This window comes from Zosterops lateralis, assembly GCF_965231275.1.
Source record: "Zosterops lateralis genome assembly, chromosome: 3".
In the NCBI taxonomy this organism is placed as follows: domain Eukaryota; kingdom Metazoa; phylum Chordata; class Aves; order Passeriformes; family Zosteropidae; genus Zosterops; species Zosterops lateralis.
In genome coordinates this window covers 56,981,767-57,003,660 of record NC_139764.1, presented here as the reverse complement: position 1 = coordinate 57,003,660, position 21,894 = coordinate 56,981,767, and the positions used below count along the sequence as shown (strand labels likewise).

At 43.5% G+C, this 21,894-nt stretch overlaps 1 protein-coding gene across 3 annotated transcripts in view; it reads left to right on the top strand.

The window, feature by feature from the left end:
• Positions 1 to 332: 332 nt before the first annotated feature.
• Positions 333 to 21,894, top strand: part of MYB (MYB proto-oncogene, transcription factor) — a gene marked incomplete at its 5' end in the record, with an annotated part of 28,133 nt that continues 6,571 nt past the window's right edge. Inside the window, 15 exons of one of the 3 annotated variants that reach the window (XM_083856551.1) lie at positions 333 to 355; positions 3,824 to 3,941; positions 5,555 to 5,626; positions 6,299 to 6,391; positions 6,783 to 7,003; positions 8,542 to 8,779; positions 9,592 to 9,672; positions 10,073 to 10,177; positions 11,493 to 11,750; positions 12,782 to 13,147; positions 14,653 to 14,795; positions 15,408 to 15,522; positions 15,609 to 15,734; positions 16,410 to 16,520; positions 17,114 to 17,221. In XM_083856551.1, coding sequence (XP_083712677.1) covers positions 333 to 355; positions 3,824 to 3,941; positions 5,555 to 5,626; positions 6,299 to 6,391; positions 6,783 to 7,003; positions 8,542 to 8,779; positions 9,592 to 9,672; positions 10,073 to 10,177; positions 11,493 to 11,750; positions 12,782 to 13,147; positions 14,653 to 14,795; positions 15,408 to 15,522; positions 15,609 to 15,734; positions 16,410 to 16,520; positions 17,114 to 17,221 — 2,178 coding nt within the window. The remainder of the gene's footprint in view (positions 356 to 3,823; positions 3,942 to 5,554; positions 5,627 to 6,298; positions 6,392 to 6,782; positions 7,004 to 8,541; positions 8,780 to 9,591; positions 9,673 to 10,072; positions 10,178 to 11,492; positions 11,751 to 12,781; positions 13,148 to 14,652; positions 14,796 to 15,407; positions 15,523 to 15,608; positions 15,735 to 16,409; positions 16,521 to 17,113; positions 17,222 to 21,894) is intronic. The other 2 variants (XM_083856552.1, XM_083856553.1) reach the window with 2 other exon arrangements.

Genomic DNA, 21,894 nt, shown 5'->3' with positions numbered 1-21,894 from the left:
GGGCGGGCGGAGGCGCCGTGGGGCGCGGGCCCCGTGTACCCGCCCCCGGCCCGCCCGCCCCGAGCCCGCCGCCGCCGCACGGGCCCGCCAGGCGCCTGCGCACTGCAGGGGCGCCAGATTTGGCGGGAGGGGGAGTGTCCAAGGGCCCTTTGTTTGATGGCATCTCTGTTTACAGAGTTTACTCTTTAATCTCAACCTGTTTCCTCCTCCTCCTCCCGCGGCTCCTCGGCACTCCCGTGCGCGGCGGCGGAGCGCCCAGGCGCAGCCCGGCAGCAGGGTGCGGCGGCGGGCTCGCTCTGCCCCGTCCTCCTCCCCCAGCGGCCGGTGCGAGGATGTCCCGGAGACCCCGGCACAGGTAACCCGCTGCCCGCGGGCGGGGGACGGCCGGTGCGCTCCGCGCCTGTCACACGGGGCGCGGGACGGGAGACAGGGAAAGCGGCAGCGGCAGACCGGCTCGCTCGGGCAGCCCCCCGTCCTCCGTGCACCTGGTCCACTCCGCCCCCGGTGCCGAGGCGCTCCCCTCCTCCGGAGCCGCCGCAGCCCCTGGGGACGGGACGCGCCGCGGAGCCGCCGGTGCCGGGCGCTGGGGCCGCCGCTCGCCCGTGGGGGGCCGGGGCTCGCCGCCCCGGGAGCCAGCGCGGAACCCGGCGGAGCCCCGCAGCCACAGGGCGGGACAATGTCTGGAGGGATCGGTGGCGGCAGGTAGCGCGTCCCGTCCCATCCCATTCATTCATTCCCGGCCGGGAATGCGGCAGGTGGGCGGCGGGTGCGGGGACGCGGTTCACTCTCTCCACTTTTTTTTTTTTTTTTTTTTTTTCCATTATTCCTGCCACCCTTCTGCCCTTGGAAGCGCGACTCTCCCCTGCGGGGCTTTGCTTTTTCCCGGCGGACGGCACTCGGCACATGCCGGGGCGCGGGGGCTGCGGGTCCGGCGGAGCGCTCGGAGCTGTCACCCGGGCCAGAGACATCCTGGCCACACACCCGGGCCAGGGCCGGGGGCGGCGGTGCCCCGGAGGCGGCGGAATGGACGGGACCGGACGGGACGGGGCGGCAGCGCCGCGTGGCCGTGGCCGTGTCCGTGCCGCCGCTGCCGGGCGGGCGCACAGAGCGGGTTGTTGTCTAATTAGCCGGGGACGGCGCGTCGGACACGTGGAGGCTTTTTTCTCTTTCTCTTTGGAGCCCGGCATCCTCCCCTCCTCCCCTCCCCTCGGGCTGGCTGTGACAGGGGAGAAGGTCGCAGCCTCGCCTGTCGCTTCCCGGTGGGACTGGGGGCTTGGTGGGCTCTGTCTGAGGAAGAGGGGCTTGTGGTGCGGCAGGAGGCGGCGAGCGCCGGGCTGTACTTTCAGTGTCAGAGCGGGGCTGTCGCTGGGGCTGGCGGTGAATCACCCGGGCCGGCTCTCCCGAAAGAGCGACAGGCACCGCTGCCTCGCGGGCGCCTCCCGCAGGGACACGGCCCGCTCGGGGCCGGGCGGCGGTGCCCTGTCCGCCCCATCCATCCACGGGCGCGGCGCGGGCTCTGCCCGGCGGGGCTGCTGCCAGAATTCCGTAACAGCGACCAGTCATTTCCTCTACACCTCTTTTTTTTTTTTTTTTTTTTCCTCCCGTTCTTTCCCCCGTGCCCCGCTGTCCCAGGCGGCTGCCCCAGCGAGCAGCGCGGCGCTCAGGGGCGGCCCGGGGACCCCCGCTGTCCCGGCCGGGCCGAGCGCTGTGCCGTGCCGTGCCGTGCCGTGCCGAGCCGAGCCGCCCGGGGGAAGGCTTCGGCACTGCCGCCGGAGGTCTAAAATAAAGTTTTAGAGCAGCGCTGAAGTGCCGGATTACTGCAGAAACCACCGAGCGCCCCGGAATCCCCGGGTACTTTTCTCCTGCTGGAGGACGCGGGTAGTACAGTGAAGTTCGCTCAGTTCTGCGGGGCCGGCGAGGCCCCAGTCATTTAAATAACCCTGTGACAGAACTGCGCTGAAGTCCTTTAGCGTGTTGGCCGCTGATGCTGCTGCCGCTGCAGAGCGGCGTTTCCCTGCGGCGCCCGGCCCGCAGGAAGCGCTGCCGATGGATGCGGACCCGCCGGGTGCCGTCTACGGAAAACTCCTTTTCAAAACGATACTTGGAAACCGTGCCACAAAACTTCCTCTGGCATACGAGCAGCGGCGCAGCTGTCTCGGTGTGTCACTGAGAAAAGTGAATCTGCTTTGAGCGGCGGCTGAGGAAGGAGCCGCGCTTGTGGCAGCTGGAGCGTGGGAGCTTTTGCTCAAGCACGGGAGGCTCCAGCTGCCAGCGAGGGCTGCGTGCGGACCGGGAGCCTCCATCGGGGCTCACTGCCGGTGCCTACGGGCTCTGGGGAGCAGGGAGTGAACCCTGGGCTGCGGGACCGCAGCGCGCTGGGCACGGGTTGAGGGTGGTGGTGATGGGCGGGTGGGTGGGCGAGTCAGGGACACCCGGCAGAGGCTGCAGGAACACCAGGCAGATGGCAGCAGGCTGTACATGTAAACATGTGGCATGTAAGCGTTTTCCTTCATGGCCGATGACACAGGGCAGAAAACAGTGTGGAAGATGTAGGGTGCGATTAGCCCAGTAGTTTTAAGGAACGTGTGTTCTTGTGTCTCGGAGGGGTTTGCATCTTGACTAACAGTCACCGTGCTTCACTGCAACTTCATTTAAAGTAATCTCCTGAAAACAAGTTAACAGCATAAACAGCGCCTGTTAATTTTATTACAAAATGACTTTATTTTAATGTCTTACTCATACTTTTAACATACCACGACATGCCATACCGTCAGATATATCCCAGTTTTTAATCCAATGACACTGGCTCCTTTCTAACAACACTTGTGGCTAGCATCTTTTAGCTAAAGTATCCGAACTGCTGCTCATACCTTAAAAGTTAGAAGTAAAACATTGTCCACCAGAAAGGCACGTCTTGTTGCAAAACACTCCTTTAGATTTAGTTAGCTAGGTAGAGCAAGTGCTGTTTGTGAAGAGAGTCACGGAGTCCTTTTTACCCATAGATAGCCTCTGGGGAAATCCCTTAGTCATGAATTAGGTGAGCAGAGTATTTCAAAAACAATATGAGGGATTTAGAAATAGATTAAAGGTAATAAAGTTATAGAAATGGAGAGTATAGAAGGGTTCAGTCATTCGTTTGTTGGTTGCAGAATATTAAACAAATAAACTTGTCCTCAGTCCTTATCTGTCCAAACCCATAAATGGAGGGCATATTTTGTATTAGAGCTTATTGCATGTTAATGCTGCCACTTACTGTCTTTACTTAATTGTAAAAACTTGTGCCTTCTCATATAGGGTCTACAAGCATTTTCTCAAACAAGGTTATTGTTTAGCTTTTTGTTTTGCTACACAGTCTGTTATATTTTCAAACAGTAAAACAATTTGTTGTATTAAACATACAGGAACATATATTTTTTAGAATGTATGGCACGAGTTAAAGATCTTAAACACGTACTCGTGTACTGGACACAGCCTCTGGTTGTCTTTATTGTCCCAAACATTGTGTTTTAATTTGAAACCTTCATTGGTTGAAAGTTTGCCAAATGTGTAATTCACCACTGATCTAACATTAGGAGCAGGTCTAAACATGCACAGTAATACGAAGGTTGCCAGCCCTTTGCTTGTATCTGTGGATACCAAAAACAGCAGAACCAGTTCAGAATACTAGAACAACAGAATGCAGAACAAAATCTTGTTGTGCAAGTTTTAAAACTTTTATCTGTGTAACCTTTGTAAGGATTGTAGTGGGGGGTTTTTTGTGTTTTGTAATTAAGTAGCTCAAGTCCTCATGTTCCACTCTGTCTCACTGTGTTTCCTTTTGCAGTATATATAGTAGTGATGATGATGAAGAAGATGTTGAGGTGTATGATCACGATTATGATGGTCTGCTTCCTAAGACTGGAAAACGTCACTTAGGAAAAACCAGGTGGACCCGTGAAGAGGTAAATCTGAGTTCATTCCTCTCCTGCATGTAAAAAGATAAGCGAGAGCATGTATCACATTCTTCTCCCAGTTGCTTCATGTTCTTCACCATATTGCTAATCTGCAAATATACTTCAGTGACAGTCCCATATCTGAAGACAACTTTTTTGACCTGCTAGCTACACTCATTGTTTTATTTAACTTTGAGCATAGTTCTTACATTTTAAATAAAATGTATAAATGCAACTTCTTAATTATCACCAAGCTCTGTGTTAGGATATGTGAGGTGTGAATCTCTGTGTAATCCCTGTTGGAGAAGCAGGTTCCGATTCACCTGCAGCAGCGCTTCATTGTTGCTACTTGCCTCTTTCTGTTTGGAAACTGTTGCTATGCAAGAACTGATCTGTGCTCAGTGTCCCACAGCAGCCAACAACTGTGGCAGAAACTGCTGCAGTCCTTCTGTACCATTGGAATTTTGCACCTTAATTGCACTGTTATGATTCCAAGGAAATAAAGTAAAAGCTGGCGGAGAGAAATCCAGCATTAGAGATGTATTTTGCTTTTCAAGGTCAGAATATGTTTTAGTTGTGATACCCTTGTGCTGACTTTCTGGGAAAGTTGTGGTATTAAAGTCCTTTGTCAGGTGGATCTCCTTTGGCCATTTAACTGGTTTGAGTTTGTTGTGGAATACATTCATACAGCTCTTGAGTTATGTTTTGACTTTCTCTTCTCTAACAACGTGTATTGATGTAAAAACAGTGGCAGGTCACCCCCTGAAAGCCTTTTATTTATTTTAAATTGTAGTCTGCCCTTACAAAGGTGGACATGGTTGTGATGTGGCCAAGGAGGAAAGGATGGCCATGAGGTCCAGTGGCCATTGTCCTGTGGCATGAACTGGGAGCATACAGGGAGGTGCTAACTGGGGAAGGAGAGGGCTACCCTTCTCCTCTTACCTCTTGGAGCATTTCTGGTTTGTTTTGCACTATCTTGATCTTTCCCAGTACATAAGACTGGTTTCTTTCATCTCAAGGGTCTATATTTCTGGCCTTATCATTAAAAAGATTGGGCCAAATTTTTTGCTATTTACAAGTATGCAAAACTCCCTCACAGAGAACAGGAGCAAAAAGGAGCTGTTAGTTTTATTGTGCATTTATTGTAGGTGGGTAGGCCTTGAGTAAATCACTGGAACTCCCATTACTTGCAAACCACATACTTGCAAACTTAAGGCTGTGATTTTCAGAGGTTCCCAGGTAGCTGAGTGCCTGAGTGTCACTGAATTTCAAGGTTGTTCTGATGCTTGGCATCTTAACACCCATTAACTCCTGCAAATCCAGTCCAAGAATAACAGTTACAGTGTTTTGATGAGTAAAATGGGAATGTAGATTGTGAGTCAAAGAACTGCACAGAAGTCAGTCTTTCTCCTGCAGCACAATAAAGAACCTAGCAAAATCCAAAGGAGTAGAAAAATCTTCTGCTTTAGGCAATTAAAAGCATGAGAAGTCTATAGACCACCCTCCCTTACACTCAGAAAGCAGAAGTAGATGCATAGGAAGCTACAAGAATGAATTGAAAAAACATTGTTTGGATTGTAAGAGATTGCAATATTAATTTTATCATTAATTTTATGATTCAGGATGAGAAGCTGAAGAAGCTTGTGGAGCAGAATGGCACAGAGGACTGGAAAGTCATTGCCAATTTCCTTCCTGTAAGTGGATATTGGTTTCTGTTTCCAGGCTTAGTAGCAACTCTTTATTGAGGGGTTTCCTTAATAAAGGTGAAGGGGAGTGGTTGCTTTGTAGTTACCTTTTCAGGGAAGATATAAAACTGCCACAAATGGAGACTTTAGATATTTAGTTAGATTACTGTGGAAACCCTTACATTTATTTTTCCCTTCACTTCTCAGAAAGGGTTCAAAAAAATCAAACAAGCAAAAATGAGGCTGTTGGGGACTCGCACAGTAGGTGGTCAATGTGACAATGAAACAAAATGTCTCAGCACAGCGGGGGTGGGGGGGGTGGAAGTAACTTTGGTGAATTGTACCTATGATTTTGAAGATAATTACTTTGTGAACATTTTGGCTGTTGCTGAAATACTGCATGTGGAATCATGCCAGCTACTGTGCAGATGGGGAAGATAAAGTTTGTGTAGTTTTCGTGATGGAGTCCTCAATGCAGAAGTGATGGAAATCTTATCTATTCTGTGAGCAAATTAATAGTTGACCATCTTCTTCTCAGACTCCTGTATCATTCTCTGTTGTTTATTAATCTTAGTTCGCAGTGAAATACATCAAAACAAGTGTATGCAAATAAGGGCATTCTCACTCTACTTTCATCTTGTCTAAAGAATTATCCACTTTGTGTATTTCACATTTCACTAGAATCGGACAGATGTTCAATGCCAGCACCGATGGCAGAAGGTACTAAACCCAGAACTTATTAAAGGTCCATGGACTAAAGAGGAGGATCAAAGGGTAATCAGTTTTCCTTTCTGTCTGATAATTGCTTTATTAGCAGATTTCAGGTGTTGGGGCAAAACTCCCAGAAACTTTGGTGGTCTCAACATTATTACAGCCAGGGGCAGATTGTATTTGTGTAGTGCTTTCTAAGTTTGCTATGCAAATAAATTACTGTTGCTTTACAGCACTGTAATGTAGAATTGCAGTCTAGAAATGCCTTAACTATTACCAGATTTTTCCTTTTGGGTAAAAGTATGAATGGGAAGTGGGGAACCTTAATTGCTATTAGTTTTACTGTGGCAGTTTTGAGAAATGTTGTTCAAAATGTTGCTTCACCACAGAAAAAAATTTCATTGATCCATGATGCATCATTAAATACAGGCAGTTTTTATGTCCTTTTTTGAAGGTAATAGAGCTCGTGCAGAAATATGGCCCAAAGCGCTGGTCGGTCATTGCTAAGCATTTGAAGGGAAGGATTGGAAAACAGTGCAGGGAGAGGTGGCACAACCATTTGAATCCAGAAGTGAAGAAGACCTCCTGGACAGAAGAGGAAGATAGAATTATTTACCAGGCACACAAGAGGCTGGGGAACAGATGGGCAGAGATTGCAAAGTTGCTGCCTGGACGGTAATGACATATGCTTTTAGCTCTTAAAAAAGGAAAAAGCTGAGAGTCTGAGCAGTCTGTTTTGGTTGCCTCAGGCTGCACTGTGTAAATGAAAAAAATTTTGGAATCAAAACCTGGGAAGCCAGTGACACCAATGTGCATTTTTCTCTGTGGGGGACTTCACTGTTTGGTCAGTACATGCAACAGTGTGCTATTTTTACAGGTTTTTAATGTTTGCTATAGATAAAAAAGCCAGTAAGTGGAGCAAGACCATAAGAGTTTCCTAAATGTCTGTGCAGTCTTATTTGTCCCTGTGATGACTGTCAAAATTTAAATCAATTAAACAGGGAATGATCAGGCTTTGCAAGTAGAACATAGTTGGCGTTCAGCTAATGGTATGCCTTCAACATGAAATCCAGTCGGTTTATTCAAAATTATTTAAGAGAAGGGTTCTTCAACTTTTGTAATTGCTCTTGAATCATCCAGATGATTTTGATTTGTTAAAAAAACATGTATAAAACAGGAGAAGCTTTTTCCTCAAACTCTGGTCCTGGAAATACTTGTCTCACTGAAAGCTTTTGTACAGCTTGTATATAACCTCAAAGATTTAGTGTCTTATTTGCTGTGATTAAAAGTGACTCAAAATGTGGGTAAGCAAATAATATAAGCAAGGCAGAGGTTTCCCTTCCTACTTTTTTTTCCTGCTATTTGATAAAACACCTTCAAGACCTAAAATACAAGGCCCAAGATCATGATAGGCTTTTAAGCAGTCATCCCCTGGGCTGCTTTCACCTTCTAGAAGATAACAAGAAAGGAATTAGCCCTTGGAAATATTTTAGTAGCTTCCACACATCACAGATACTACTTTGAATGATATCATGCAGTGGTGATGTTTTTCAAATAGCAGAGCTGTTTAGAAGCGTACTCTTAAATCTCACAAACTTGGTAAGTTTGCCTTTCCTGACTCATATATGTGAGAATTTGAATCTCAGTTTTTCTGCATCTAAGAAAAATTCCAACAGTTTTGTTTACTGAGTTTTTGTGTACTGAGCATGATGTTGTTGTTGTCTAGGTGACCAGCTGGAAAGTTGCTTGGAAGTTAGTCTATTCACAGCTGTTCCCCACAGTCTTTCTTTCCAGCAATGAGACACAATCAGACTCCACTGAAATATTAAGATATAGGAAGATGATATTGGCACTCCTTTAGGGTAACCTCAAAGAGATGTTAGCCTTTGTTGTCTCCTCACTTCATGGGAATGAGGTGAAGATGAAGTTAGCAATTCCTTACAATTTGAGGATCTAAGTAATGAGAGATTGCTTTAAAAAGTATGTAAACAACTGTAGCCCATTTTCCTTCTTCCCTGACTTTTATACTTATTTATATAGCATCTTTCTTGAGAAGTTTGGAGTGGCATTTGTAGTGGTAGGGGTAGGAGGAAGGTCAGAGGGGAGCTCTGGGTTTTAACAGAAATGCCAATGGCAGTTCCCTGCCCATTGACCTGTCTAAGTTGGAAATGCTCGTTTTTGAAACTCCTCGAGCATCTGTATTTCTGTTGCAGAACTGATAATGCTATCAAGAACCACTGGAACTCCACCATGCGCCGAAAGGTTGAGCAGGAGGGCTACCTGCAGGAGTCCTCCAAGGCTTGCCACTCCTCAGCAGCCACTGGCTTTCAGAAAAACAACCACCTGATGGCCTTTGCTCACAACCCGTCACCACCCGCCCAGCTGCCGGTGGCCAGCCAGCCCCCGCTGAGCAGTGACTACCCCTACTACCACATCCCTGAGCCACAGAACGTGAGTGCCTGAACACAGGGCTGTGCTGGGGGTGCTTGCTTTCCCTCCTTGGACAGATGGGTGCAGTTTAGCAATGCCTGGTTTCAGCATGAAGGATTTTCTTTGTCTTGGTGGACTTGGATGTGTTCGATGTCAGATGAGGATTTCTTTGACTTTTACTTCATTCAGTGGTGAAAATAAGTGCATTTCAAGCTGGTGGCATTCAGGTGGTGGAACCAGGTACAGGGGGTTTAATGTCTCAGGAGCAGTTCACATATTTCTTAGAGTTGTGAATATTAAACTTCTTGAATATCAGTTGAATCTGGTTAATTCTGTGATCCATGTCGAAATCTCCCACGTTCTCTTTAGTAGTATTCTGTTTGTGGGTTGCCTGTTGTAACCAAATGAATGAGTATTATTTTAAATCAGATTTCTTTTCTATTAATTATTAATAATGAAACAGGCTCCTCCTTCAGACAGTTGTATTGTAGAGTTTTAGATGATAGTAAACTGCATCTTTTGCTTTTTCATTTCAATTTAGAAAATCCTTACAAATGTGTCTTTATTCATCTTATTATTCAAAATTATTCATCTTTTCTTGTTCAGGAAGGGTAGATATTTTGTATATCGTTTTTCTTTCTTCCTCTCTAATGCTCGCTGTCATATTCCTAAAAACCCAATTACTTTTCTTGTAAACATTTTTAGTTTTTTTGCTATTTCATCTCCACAGACTACAAATATTAAGTACCTAAAACCAAAGTATGCTTAACACAAATTGACAATGCAAGCAGATAATATGATCAAAATAATAAATGTTTTGTTTTTTGACCTAGGTTCCTGGTCAGATCCCATATCCAGTAGCACTGCATGTAAATATTGTCAATGTACCTCAGCCAGCTGCTGCAGCTATCCAGGTAGATAACTTGAACCTCATTTCAAGAGTCAATTTCTTAAATATTTGATAAACTAAAATGCAGATATTGTACATTAAGGAAACATTGTAATGTATTAAGTGTGGTGAAAAGAGCAAATGGGGAAGGTCGGGGAGTTCTAACATGGCTAATAATTGCTCCTTCTGAAGTGGATTTAAAATGAAGTAGTTGACATCTGGTGTGATAGCTTTCACTTTCTCCATTTCAAATATCTATACTGAAATTCAGCAGAGACTTTGGTAGTGGAAAACACAATTGACATTTATTTCATCTTTGAATCTAATTTGGCTATTATAATCACAGGTCGGCAAACCATGAGCATTTTAGTTGCTACATCCTATCAGACCTTTATCTTTTCTTTTCCCTTAACTCTTAATTTCAGAGACACTATAATGATGAAGACCCTGAGAAAGAAAAGCGAATAAAGGAATTAGAGTTGCTACTAATGTCGACTGAGAATGAACTGAAAGGGCAGCAGGCATTACCAGTAAGATTGTCACTGTGTGCTTGGATGGAGGGATAGCAGCCTTACCCCAGTGCTTGTCTTTTTAACTTTTTACTCCCCCTCTGCCTTCAATACTAATCAAGGCTCTATATTTCCGTTTTAAAACAATGAAACATAGCACATATATAATCTGTATCTGCTTCATAAATTCTTTTATGGAAAAAAAAATCTAAAAATTTTGCAGGTATCTTACTTTGCAAAGTGGGAGCAGGATTGGGCTCTGTAACGTGATGTAATATCGGAAACATGATGATTGTACAAAAATTGAAAATCCTACAGACCTTTAATCAATAACGAGATCTGTGTTTCTGAAGGTGTGCAATGGTTCATGTGAAAATGTAGTGCCTGTGCATTAGATTTTTCTTCTCTGTTGTATTCTTTCCTTCAGCTGTGTTTTGTACACTTTGTAAGCTTCAGATATGGTGCATGTTTGAGAATTTGTTTTACTCCTCCAAATAATGTTAGATTCTTCATAACTGCATGCGTGGAGCAAGTGCTGGCTATTACTGAATTCTCATACTCCATTGTATATGCCATTGGATGTTAATGTGTGAAAACCCTTGTATAACTACTTAACACTGTCGCCAAAGCCAAGAATCTCAAAATCAATTTGAAGATAGGTGATAGCCAGCAGATTTTTTGGGTAATATTTAAATTAATGGTAAAAGAACTGCATGCATGATACGTTAGTTTGGCCACTTTTTAACTTTAGTTAATGTTTTGCAATTTCTTCTGTTGCATGATCACACTGGAAAGAAACTTCTGTTAATTTGTTCTTCTGCTTTCCTAACCACGTTGATTTGACAGCCTCTTCATTGCATTGGCGTAAGCTGTAGCATTAGACAGGGATAGCAGAAGAAAAGGAGATAGGCAGACAAAAGCAACTCTAACTCTAAAAACTTGTAGCCTTCTACAGTGCTGAGCACTCAGTAGGGAAATCCTGCCGTTTCTTGCTTCTTACAGAAAAGGACTTGCAGACACTTTTTGAGCACTTGGAGTAACAAAGTATGAATTGATTATGTGTTAGTAATGACATATGCCTATAATCCTGGAAGTAAATTATGAGGTAACTTTGGGATAACAAACACAATGCCAGTATTACTTAAAACAAGATCTTGCACTGATGAAAGGAAACATCTTGACAATTGTTTCATAGGCATAAGCTTTTAGATGATGATGCAACTACTTTTATCTTTCCTCCAGTGGCATCTGACACCTTGTGCAATTTCATTGCTAAGTTCCTTCTGCCTTTTCCCCCTCCCTTTTCTTCTTCTTTTTTTTCTTCTTCTTCCTTTAGACACAGAACCACACATCAAACTACCCAGGCTGGCACAGCACCACAATTGCTGACAATACCAGGACCAGTGGTGACAGTGCACCTGTTTCCTGTTTGGGGGAGCATCACCACTGTACTCCATCTCCACCGGTGGATCACGGTTGCCTACCTGAGGAAAGTGCATCCCCTGCACGGTGCATGATTGTTCACCAGAGCAACATCCTGGATAATGTTAAGAATCTCTTAGAATTTGCTGAAACACTCCAGTTAATAGACTCCGTAAGTAAAATTGCTGCCTCAGGTGGATTTGTGCATGGTCAAGGAGTAAGGGGTGAAGAGCTGGGATTATCCTAAATGTGGTTTTTGGTCTTTTCCTGCGTAACTTTGAGTTACTCCAGGATCTCAAGCTTATATTCTGACATGACAAAACACAGCTGGTGGTAAATGAAGCCCTCAAGCAAGGATGCATATGCTTTTTTGTGCTACATCTTAGAACAGGAGTGTGAGTTTTGGCAAGCTGCACAATAGGAGCTTGAAAGAGTCTCTCAATGTTAAGTCTCCTTAAAAGAAAATCAGAGATATGCAAAAAATTTTAAACAATTATATGATATTTACTGATATTTGAAGCAACACATGCCGTAGGTTTGTGTGCAGCCGCTCATGTATCTGCAACATTCTCTAGAATTTTTAGTTGTAGCCTCAATAGCTGATTCTCAAAGTTTAAGGAGCTTGCCCTGGCATATGTGAAAGACTGTAAACACACATTTAAATGTCAAGCATCTGACTGACATTGACATGGACCTGTTCTTATTGCAGTCTCTGGGATGCTACATGTCAAGGAGTAGCACATTGAATTAGTTTGTTGGTGGCAACCTCCTTCAGAAGCAGAGGTGTCTGCTTCATATGGTATTATTTCCCTTTCAGCACATCCAGAGCAGCACTGCATGTTAGGAGGAGGCCAGTCTCGGTCTACAGCACACTTTTTTTTATAACAAAAGGCACCATCATCATACCAAGCAGAAAACACTAGGCAAGCAAATAGTGAGGACATAATTTGACTCATTTGTTAGGGACTCAGTTGCCAGCAACACTGTTAGGATGTCAGACAGTTTGATAAGATCAAGGTACTATTGAAAACACAAATTGTGTTCACAGTGTTGCTGTTCCCATGAACAGGGTCAAGCTGAACTGAACTGGGAAAAACTTTGTTGTTGTTGTTGTTGTTGGTTACAGGCATATCCTAGCACTGTATTTTCATGAGGTGGCACTATACACTGTCTTATAGCTCCGTGCCTCCCACGTTGTTTCAGGATCCTTCATCATGGGGTGATCTCAGCAGTTTTGAATTCTTTGAAGACACAGACACTCCGACTAGCAGAGCTCCCTCAGGCACAGTCGCACAGCTTCAGCAAAGAGGGGCCAGTGCTTGTAGACCTCAAGGACAGTCCACCACAAATTTGAGCAAAGTCATGTCGAGTCAGGGCTCTCTTGGCTCACCAAAGACCTCATCTGCCTCACAGGGCAGTGCAGCTCCGTGGGTCCTTCTTCGCAGAAGGAGAGGGCACTGCAGCCCCTTAGAAAGTGGCCACGGTAGCACCTTGGTCCTAGCTGACGTCAGCAGCTCAACTCCTCCTAAGCGCTCCCCTGTCAAAAGCCTGCCCTTCTCTCCCTCGCAGGTAGATCAAGACTTCTGCACAGATGTTACTAATTCTCAAAAGTCACCCCACTCTTAACAATTTAGAAACTAATCCTTTGGAACAAATGACTAATTACCGTTGTGCTTGTTGATTTCACTCCGTGTTTGAATCTTCTCACTGCTCCTAGTCTTCACCACTGAGTTTAGTTAATCAGCAATCTAACTGTTGATTCTTGTCTTTTAAATTCATCAGTGGGGCTTGGTTTTTTGTGTCTTGGTTTTTTTGCCTTTTTGGGTCTTTTTTTTGTAGGGGAGTGTGACTCCTTACTTTACTCTTCCTGCTAACTCCAACTACTAGAGTTTAACATTTCTGATCACCTGTGATACTTTCCATCTCTGTCCACTTACAGTATGTTTCATTGACTAGAAAACCCCAAACTGCATTTAAATAGCATTCAGGTTGTGAGACAAACTGACAACAGAAAATTCAAATCACATATGCCCATCCTTGCCACACAGGCCATGAGAGTTGGAGTGGAATAGGAATGAGGAGGAAAATGGCCTGTTAAAATGGCCTGGCATGCACTTTCAAATTCATGATGATGGTTGCTTTGTTTCACAGCTGTAACACTATTTAAAAGTGTTTTGGATTTTTTGTTTGTCTGTGCTGGTTTGCTTTAGTCTTTGATGTCATGAAGGATAGTAAAAGATTTCATGTAATGATTTCCCACTGTATTTCCCATTACCTATTAGCTATTTTAATCCTATGCCATTTTTCCAGTGAAAGCCAGATTTTCTTACATGCCACATTTTTATAAATTGATTGAATTTAGAAGAGAATACATTGAATTGTTGTCAGAATAAAGGATAGCACTATGCTCACAGATTTGTAGACACTAGACATAGAAACAATATTTTAGGTTACTAGATAGAATCCATGCAAGAGCAGTTTTCTCCAAAAAAATAGTGCTGCCTCTTTTTCAGTCAGCTGTTTCCATTCCAAAGCATTCCACACACCCGTCACAGGTGGCAGCTTTCATTTTATGCTCTGAAAATGAAGTACTTGCTTTTGAGAGAGATGATAGGAAATTTATTTTCCTGTCATAAACACATTATTTAGTGCCCTAAAAGCCCCTAGATGCCCCATGTAAATATTTGTGGAATTTAACCCTGTTTCCTGTGGGGTTATTTCTGAAACATCCCTTGCTCATTTTCACTCATTTTCTTGGGCACACTGGTCTTAATTAAAATTTGTTTGGAGAAAATCCAAATCGGGCTCTGAAAGTGGGGGAAAGTATTTCTCATTGAAACAGAGTGACATTTCCTTTAGAATTTCCCTTTCTATATTCCTGAGCCAAATATTGACTATTTTTTCACAATGTAGTCAGGTAGCCCACATACCCCTACTCGCATCATAGGGTCAGGAGAGTGACTCATGTCAACCAGAAGAAAAACATTTATTTTTCTTTTATTCAATAATGTCAGCTTAAGAGCCAGCCATGTTATCTGGACATTCCTGTTAATTTTTTCTTTCCTCACGTGCAGTTCTTAAACACCTCATCCAATCACGAAAACTTGAACCTGGACACCCCTGCGCTTACCTCCACCCCGGTGTGTGGCCATAAGATGGCAGTTTCCACCCCCTTCCACAGGGACCAGGCTTTCAAGGCTCAGAAGGAAAACCATGTGTAAGTCTGTTGTCTTGTTGAGCTCATGAGGGTCCATTTCTTCACATCTGCATGCAGCCAAGGTGCTGGGTCAGCATGTACTTTAGGCTGTAAGAGGGTGGGTTTAGATTAGATACAAGGAAAGAATTCTTTACTGGGAGGGTGGTGAGGCACTGGAGCAGGCTGGCCAGACAAGTTGTGAATGGCCTATCCCTGGATGAAGCCCTGGGCAACCTGATCTCATGGAAGGTGTGCCTGCTTGTGCCAGGGTGTTTGGAGCTAGATGATCTTTAAGGACTGTTCCAGCCTAAACCATTCTATGATTCTGTGCTTCCTGCAGAATTGTTTGCTCGCACATTCAGATTTTTCTTAGTTGGGAGTAAAACTTCCACTTTATGACTATTGAGGTAGGTTATTAAACCATGCATATAGGTTCACCAGTTTTTAAAATAAAGTCATTACACATTATCACAGTCAAATAGATGTTCTGCTGTAAAAGCAAAATAGATTATAGGATCACAGGGAAATATTTTCCAAAGTCTTTACAACAATACCGCCTGTATGCACGCATTTCTGTAAAGAGGTAGTATTTCCAAGTATGTTCCTTTAAAGTTCCTTTCCTTCTTTTTAAAGTTTCAGGACTCCAGCAATCAAGAGGTCGATATTAGAAAGCTCTCCAAGAACACCCACTCCATTCAAAAACGCACTTGCAGCTCAGGAAATCAAATACGGTCCTTTGAAGATGCTGGTAAGAAGGAAACAATGATAAAAGTTGCTTTGATATTAGTGCAGAGGGATGTTCTGGGACTTGGATATAACGTTTCTTTCTTTCAGCCTCAAACTCCAACTCATCTTGTAGAAGATCTGCAGGATGTTATCAAGCAGGAGTCGGAGGAATCTGCAATAGTGGCTGGGCTACATGAAAGTGGACCCCCTTTGCTGAAGAAAATCAAACAAGAGGTAAATCTCAAACTTACCTGAGGCAATTTAATTCAGAACTCTTTGCTGAGAAACTTATAGCAATGCCTTTTCTGTTAAATAGCTGTCTGTTTTTCTTTCATGTGAGCCCCAAGATCTTAGTGTCGGTTCCATATAGTACACTAACCATGTCTAATTCATCTCCCATTGATTTCCATAGAAGTCTTTCTGCTGTTTTCAGCGGGGGTTTGCTTGGGCCGTTCTAATGCAGTTTTCGTTTGAAACTTAAAAAGAAAAGAAAAATTAGATATGAATTTGGATTGAATCTTTCAAATATTGGTGAAAAGTATAGAAGAACCCCATGGGGACCAAGCTCCATGGAGTGACTTAGAAACCTGAACATTTGAGGACATTGCATTATATTACTTTGTCACTAAAGTTCTAAAAATACATATATTCTCAATCCTTTCTAGGGGATTAAACTCCTGAATACTGACAGAGCACTGAGTGCAAGTATTCAAAGTTTTATTAGATGGGGATTTTTTTGGAGAACCTTGAACTTTTTTCTTCTGCAAAGAGCAAGGGGGCTGTAAAAAGCGTTGCTGTAAACATACATTATGCACCTCTGTGAAGAAGACTTGTTCAATTTGTTAAGCAACTGACAGAAATCTCCTGGTCAGTTATGTAGTGGTTGAATCATGCCTTTTTTGCTTTAAGGTGGAGTCCCCAACAGATAAAGCTGGAAATTTTTTTTGCTCAAATCACTGGGAAGGAGAAAACCTGAACACACAGCTCTTTACACCGGGGTCTACTATGGAAGATGTGCCAGTAAGTATAAGTTTTCACACCATCAAAGGAATTCTTTTTTTTACGTCTCTGTTCAATTCTTAAATGCAAGAGAGAGTATTATTTCTGATTTTCTTCACAAGTAGGCTTTATTCCTTCTTTCCTTATCATTTTCCTGTACATGAAGCATAAAAAGCAAAATACAACTCTTAATTATCACTGATGCCTATAGAAGGTTACAGAAGTTGCTGTCATTTGGCAGCCCACAGACTTTGAAGAGCCTACACTTGAAGGATGCCTGCACCTGTGTGTAGAAATGACTAGATCATGGAGTTAAAAACTGGTGAAAAAGAAAGAGAGACTCTCTCTTGGTTTTTGCAATGGAGACCTTGCATGAGCACAGTAATTATTCAGTGTTACTGTTATTCTTGAACTTGGGATTTTCGCTGGATGGCAAATCTTTGCACAGGGCAATGCTCCTGCAAGGCTGAGTCCAGGGACAGCAGCCTGAGGTCTGCTCTTCATCTGTGGCTGTGCCCAGTGTATCAACTTCTGCACTCAAGCTGAGTGCATTCCAGTTCAGGTTGTTCTCATGAGTTGCTGAAAACCTTTTTATTTTTTCTTTTCCTGTTCAGAATCTTCTTACCAGTTCCATTTTAAAGATGCCTGTGTCTGAAGATGATGATAGTTTTCACAAAACAGTTGCAGTACCTAGAAACAGACCACTAGCTAGTCCTCTACAGGTAATTATTCTTTGATAAAAGTATCCTCTATATATAAAAATACATATATACATATATATATATATATATATAGCTTTCTCACTGACCGATTTTAAGTTTTGGGTATGGAAGAATGAAATGTTGAGATGAATGTGGCTGAGGATTTCACTTTGCCTGTGGAGCGTGGGGGCACAGTGGCTGCAGCAGAGCCAGGAAGCTAAACAGGGCACAGCCCTGTGTGTGGGATATTGTATGTAACTCAGCTGGGTGCAGTGGGAAATTGGTGGATTGAGAATTAACATGGACCAGAGGGGATTTTTTTTAATAGACTTCTTGTAGGTGGCACTGCTGTTTTAGAGATTTGAGTGGTGTAGTGGTGGCCAGAACTTGTGAGTGCCCTTGGGGGTGAGAGGAGAGACTCCAGCACTGCCTGGCTGGCACAGGTGTGACCAGTATTGCCCATCCAGCCCAGCATCAGGATGGCCTTTCTCCAGTGAAGGCTAAATGTGTAATTGTTGTAATCTAAGTCAGATGTGAGGCTGGGGTTTATGTCTGTGCTTTTGCCAAGTGTTAACAAACATCGACATTTTCTGTACTTTAAAATAGAGCTGTTCACAGGGGCTGATCCAAAGCCCACCAAAGTCACAAGCAGCCAGTTTGGCAGCTCTTGTGTACTTAGGCTGGAACCCACAGCGAGTCATTCAGAAAATAAAACATAATTTCTGTATTTCTGAGGTAGATGACTAAGTGATTTTGTAGCCTTTCTCCACATGGGAGAACTAAAGGAAAATGTCTCATTCCCCAGGGTGAGTCACTGTCAGGAAGGAAATTGTAACTCTATAGTTCCTGACTTTCAGACAGATAGTCCACATGGCTAATCCTTTCTTTCCTCCCTCTGTCCAGAATTTACATTAGGATTTGTTGGAATGAATAAAGACTGGTTTTGATTAAGCATTTCTAGCCAGGCATTAAAAAAGGAGATAGTAAAATTTTACACATGTCCCCATTTGGCACAGTTTGCCATGGAGTGAGCTTGTATTTTGTGCTGCAGAATCATTTGATGAAAAACAACTTTGGAGAGCAGGGACCAGGGCTCCCCTTGGCATGGGGGTGTCTGTAGAGGCCAAAGATTCGCACTCAAGTATTGCTCATCTGCTCTTCCCTTGTGAGCTGTGTTTCTTGGCTGCACTGTGGTAGACAGCCAAGAGAAGGGTTTGCAGGTCCACTGCCCCTGGTCTAGGGGCTGAATTCAGACCCACCTCGTGGCAAAGGAGCCTGGATCTCCAGCTTTGCAGGGGTTTGCTGGAGCTCCCTGGTGGGTGTGTGGGAGGAGGCTGCTGGTCCCCACCAGCTCAGCCCTTCTGTATCCCAACACGTGTCTGAACCGTGATCCCATCCAAACTCTGGGCTCCTTCACAGATTTAGGGCAAGATTTTCAGGTAGCTAAACATCACAGGCTGTGTGTTGTCCTGTTAGTGGTAGCTGCCTGCACTCTGGCTGTAATAAAAAAGAAGGATCTGAGAGGTCTGTAAAATAGGATCTTTTGATCTTTGGTGTACTGGTGTTATGTTTCCTGCTATCTAAAAATAATTTTTTTACAAGCTGTTGTAAACGAAGGGGCTTGTTTAACCTTCTGTCCTCACTCATGCTGATTTTGTTCAGGAAGTTTACATGAGTCAATTTGTGGATCATTCTGGATTCAATTCTTCAGTCCTTGCTCAGGAAAACAGTGTTAAAAGTCAGGTATGCTCATTGTTTGGATAAAGAGGACCTTTTCTTAAGTAGGAACTGAGTTAAAAAGGACTTCCCAACTCCTCTCAGTGTTTAAAGTGTGTTGAACAGAAAGAAAAAGTAGTTGTAAAAAGCCCCAAAATGAATAGTTAGTAGGCAGCTTCTTGGTGTACTAGTATGAAGGTAAAATTGTTCTCTGCTGATGAAACATTGAGCTTTTCAGCTGAAATGCCATCTTAAATGAAGAATGAGGCTTGGGGTTTCTGTGATGGTGGCACAGACAGCTTTTTCAGAATGAAATACAGACTTTTTGTAACAATGCAGTATTGCCTGCCAGTGGCTGCAGTCTCTGGTTTGGACTTGCTGTCGTGGTTAAAAGTAATGGTGAAGCTGCTTGGCTTTGTGTCACAGGGAGGAGTGTGGCCCTGTGCAGCTCAGAAAGGACGTGAAGTCTGGCACTGTTCACACCAGAAACTGCTGCTGCTCTGTCCCTAGTGCTTCCCCTCCTCCACCTCAGTGTAAATGGACTCATATATCTAGGGTATAGCGTGTCTAAAAGGTGCAAAGCCATGGAAAACATTAGCCTTTGTGCTTGTCGTTTTTACTGTTTGCATTTTGTACACGAGCAGATTTTAGCACGTTACTTTCCTTTGCTTTCTACCCTTCCTGGTTTAGGGTTTGGTATCTCACCCTCATACATGAACGCATGCATGTACACAAACTAATATTGGACTAAATCCACTGATCCCATGAAAGTAGACATTAAGCATGAGAGAACTCATGTGGGTGAAATTCAATTGTGTCTGCATATGTTGACATTGCTGCTGTTAATATTTTGGTCCCGATCCAACTGCTCTTACTTAGGCAAATTCTCATTGACTTCAGTCCAAGAAAGAATTACAGTGATCTCTGCACCTTGGGATCTGTGCATGGAGAGGGAAGAGAGAAACATAGACAGCACTAAACTTTGGGGGTACTTTTAATATACTTGGTTCTTAAAATTCCGTTTTCTTGTAAATTTGAACTTAGAAAAGAGGGAGGCAATATTTTTACCAGCCACAGTTTTCCATTGCTTTAATAATTTGCACTACATTTGCACAAAGATATTTGGCTAGCAATAAACTGATCAAAATCCTTGATTACTTATTGTTTTGCTGTTAAATTCCAAAGAAGGCAAGAGTAGCAAATGTTCAAACACATCTCTAATGATATATTTTTTACTGCATTTTGGGTACACGACTGATCATATGCCATTTAGTAAATAGCAGCTGATGACCATATCAGATAGCACAACATGATTCACCATCACTTAGCAGGAGCAGCATGTTGCATCATTTGGCATGTGAGGTCAGGTAGCTCCCTGTAACACCACTGGAGTTTGGTGCTCCAAACCAAAAGAGCAACGGGAGAAAGGAGAAGGGAAGAAAAAAGAGAAAAGGGAGAAGAAGCCAACATAGACCCAAGAAGAGTTTGGGCTTTATCCTCATTCAATCCCCTGTTAAGTCTCCCTCAGACACTGGATGTAAAGGCAGTTTTGTGTGAGATCTTTCTGGTAAGGTGTGGAGGTTCAGCCTGCTCTTCTGTCCTATGTGACAAATCTCATGGTTGTGCATTGAGTATTATCAGACTGGCAGGAACAAGAATGTATCACCAAACCCACATGTTGCCTTGGTGTAGACTTTCTTTCCGTTGCAGGGATCCCAAACATTTCTGTTTGTATTCATGGGGTTAGTTAAAACCTGTATTTTTGCACCCTATATTTTTGTCACTTAGTTGCGTGTCAGGGAGATTTTGATCTCACTAACACCTTTTTCAAGGGCTAAGATTTTGGGATAAGGTACTCCAATACCAAGACAAACAGATGATCTGCACTGAGCATGTACTTCAATTTTGCCTTGTAAGAGGTTACATAAAAACCTCTCTGTTTCTGGCCCTTCCTATGTTAAAGTTAAATTTTATTTCACATTATGTTCTGTAGCAGTACGTAATACAAACTATCCTAACATAGACATTTTAACAGATAGAAAAGTAGGCTAAATCACAGACCTTCCACCTAACCCTGCAGGCTATCAAAAGACATCATGAAATGGAGCCTTTTAAGAAAATAGCACTGCTTTGATATCTTCTTCCCCCAGTAACAAAGGAAACAACACAAGGTAGAAGCCCTGCAAGCTAAAGAGAATGTTCTTCAACCCCTAGCTCCTGTCACTTTCCATTTTTTAACCACAGACTGACACATTTCAGCTCGAATTTCCTGACTTTCAGCGGTTTATGTAGCTATTTTCTTCAAAGAGTTAAGTTTAAAGGATTTTAAAACAGTAACTTGGTTAACATTTTTTTCAAGTGTTTGAGCTGTCATGAAGCTTAATTTTCCCAGTTTAAAAAATGAAACGTTGTTTTATTTGCAGCTGTTTGTAGACAAAATGGCCAGGAAGGCAGCATGGTCTCCTGCAACAGCAGGCTTTCTCTGTTTTTCCTTTTTCAGGGGAAGAAGGTCCTGAAATCTCATACTTTTCTTTGTTTAATCAAGGGAGAGGGGGAAGCACGCTGTGTTTGAGATTTGCACAGCAAGGGAAGGTAGCCCCACAGGCTTCCCTTGCCTGTGTTGCCCCTTCTCTCCCCAGTGACTGATGTGTACAGGAAGGAGATATGCTTACCACAGCTGAGGGAACCAGAGCAAGTTCAAAGTTAGAGGCCAGTCATTGCATGTTTTCCTCCCAGGTAGGCAGAATTTGGGTTGCAAACAGATTGGAAGTTACAGCTGCCCTGAGCTGGTGATGGTCTCTCAGGAAGAAAAGTGACAGCTTAACTATTAGTCACAGTTGCAGCAATGTATTCTGATCTTTTTTGGGAAAAAAGAAGAAAAATAAATAATAATTAAAAAATACTTAAGGACAAAACTGGAAAGGGGAAGAATATCCTTGTTGCAGATGCTTAGCCCACTTCCATATCTTGTCCATTCT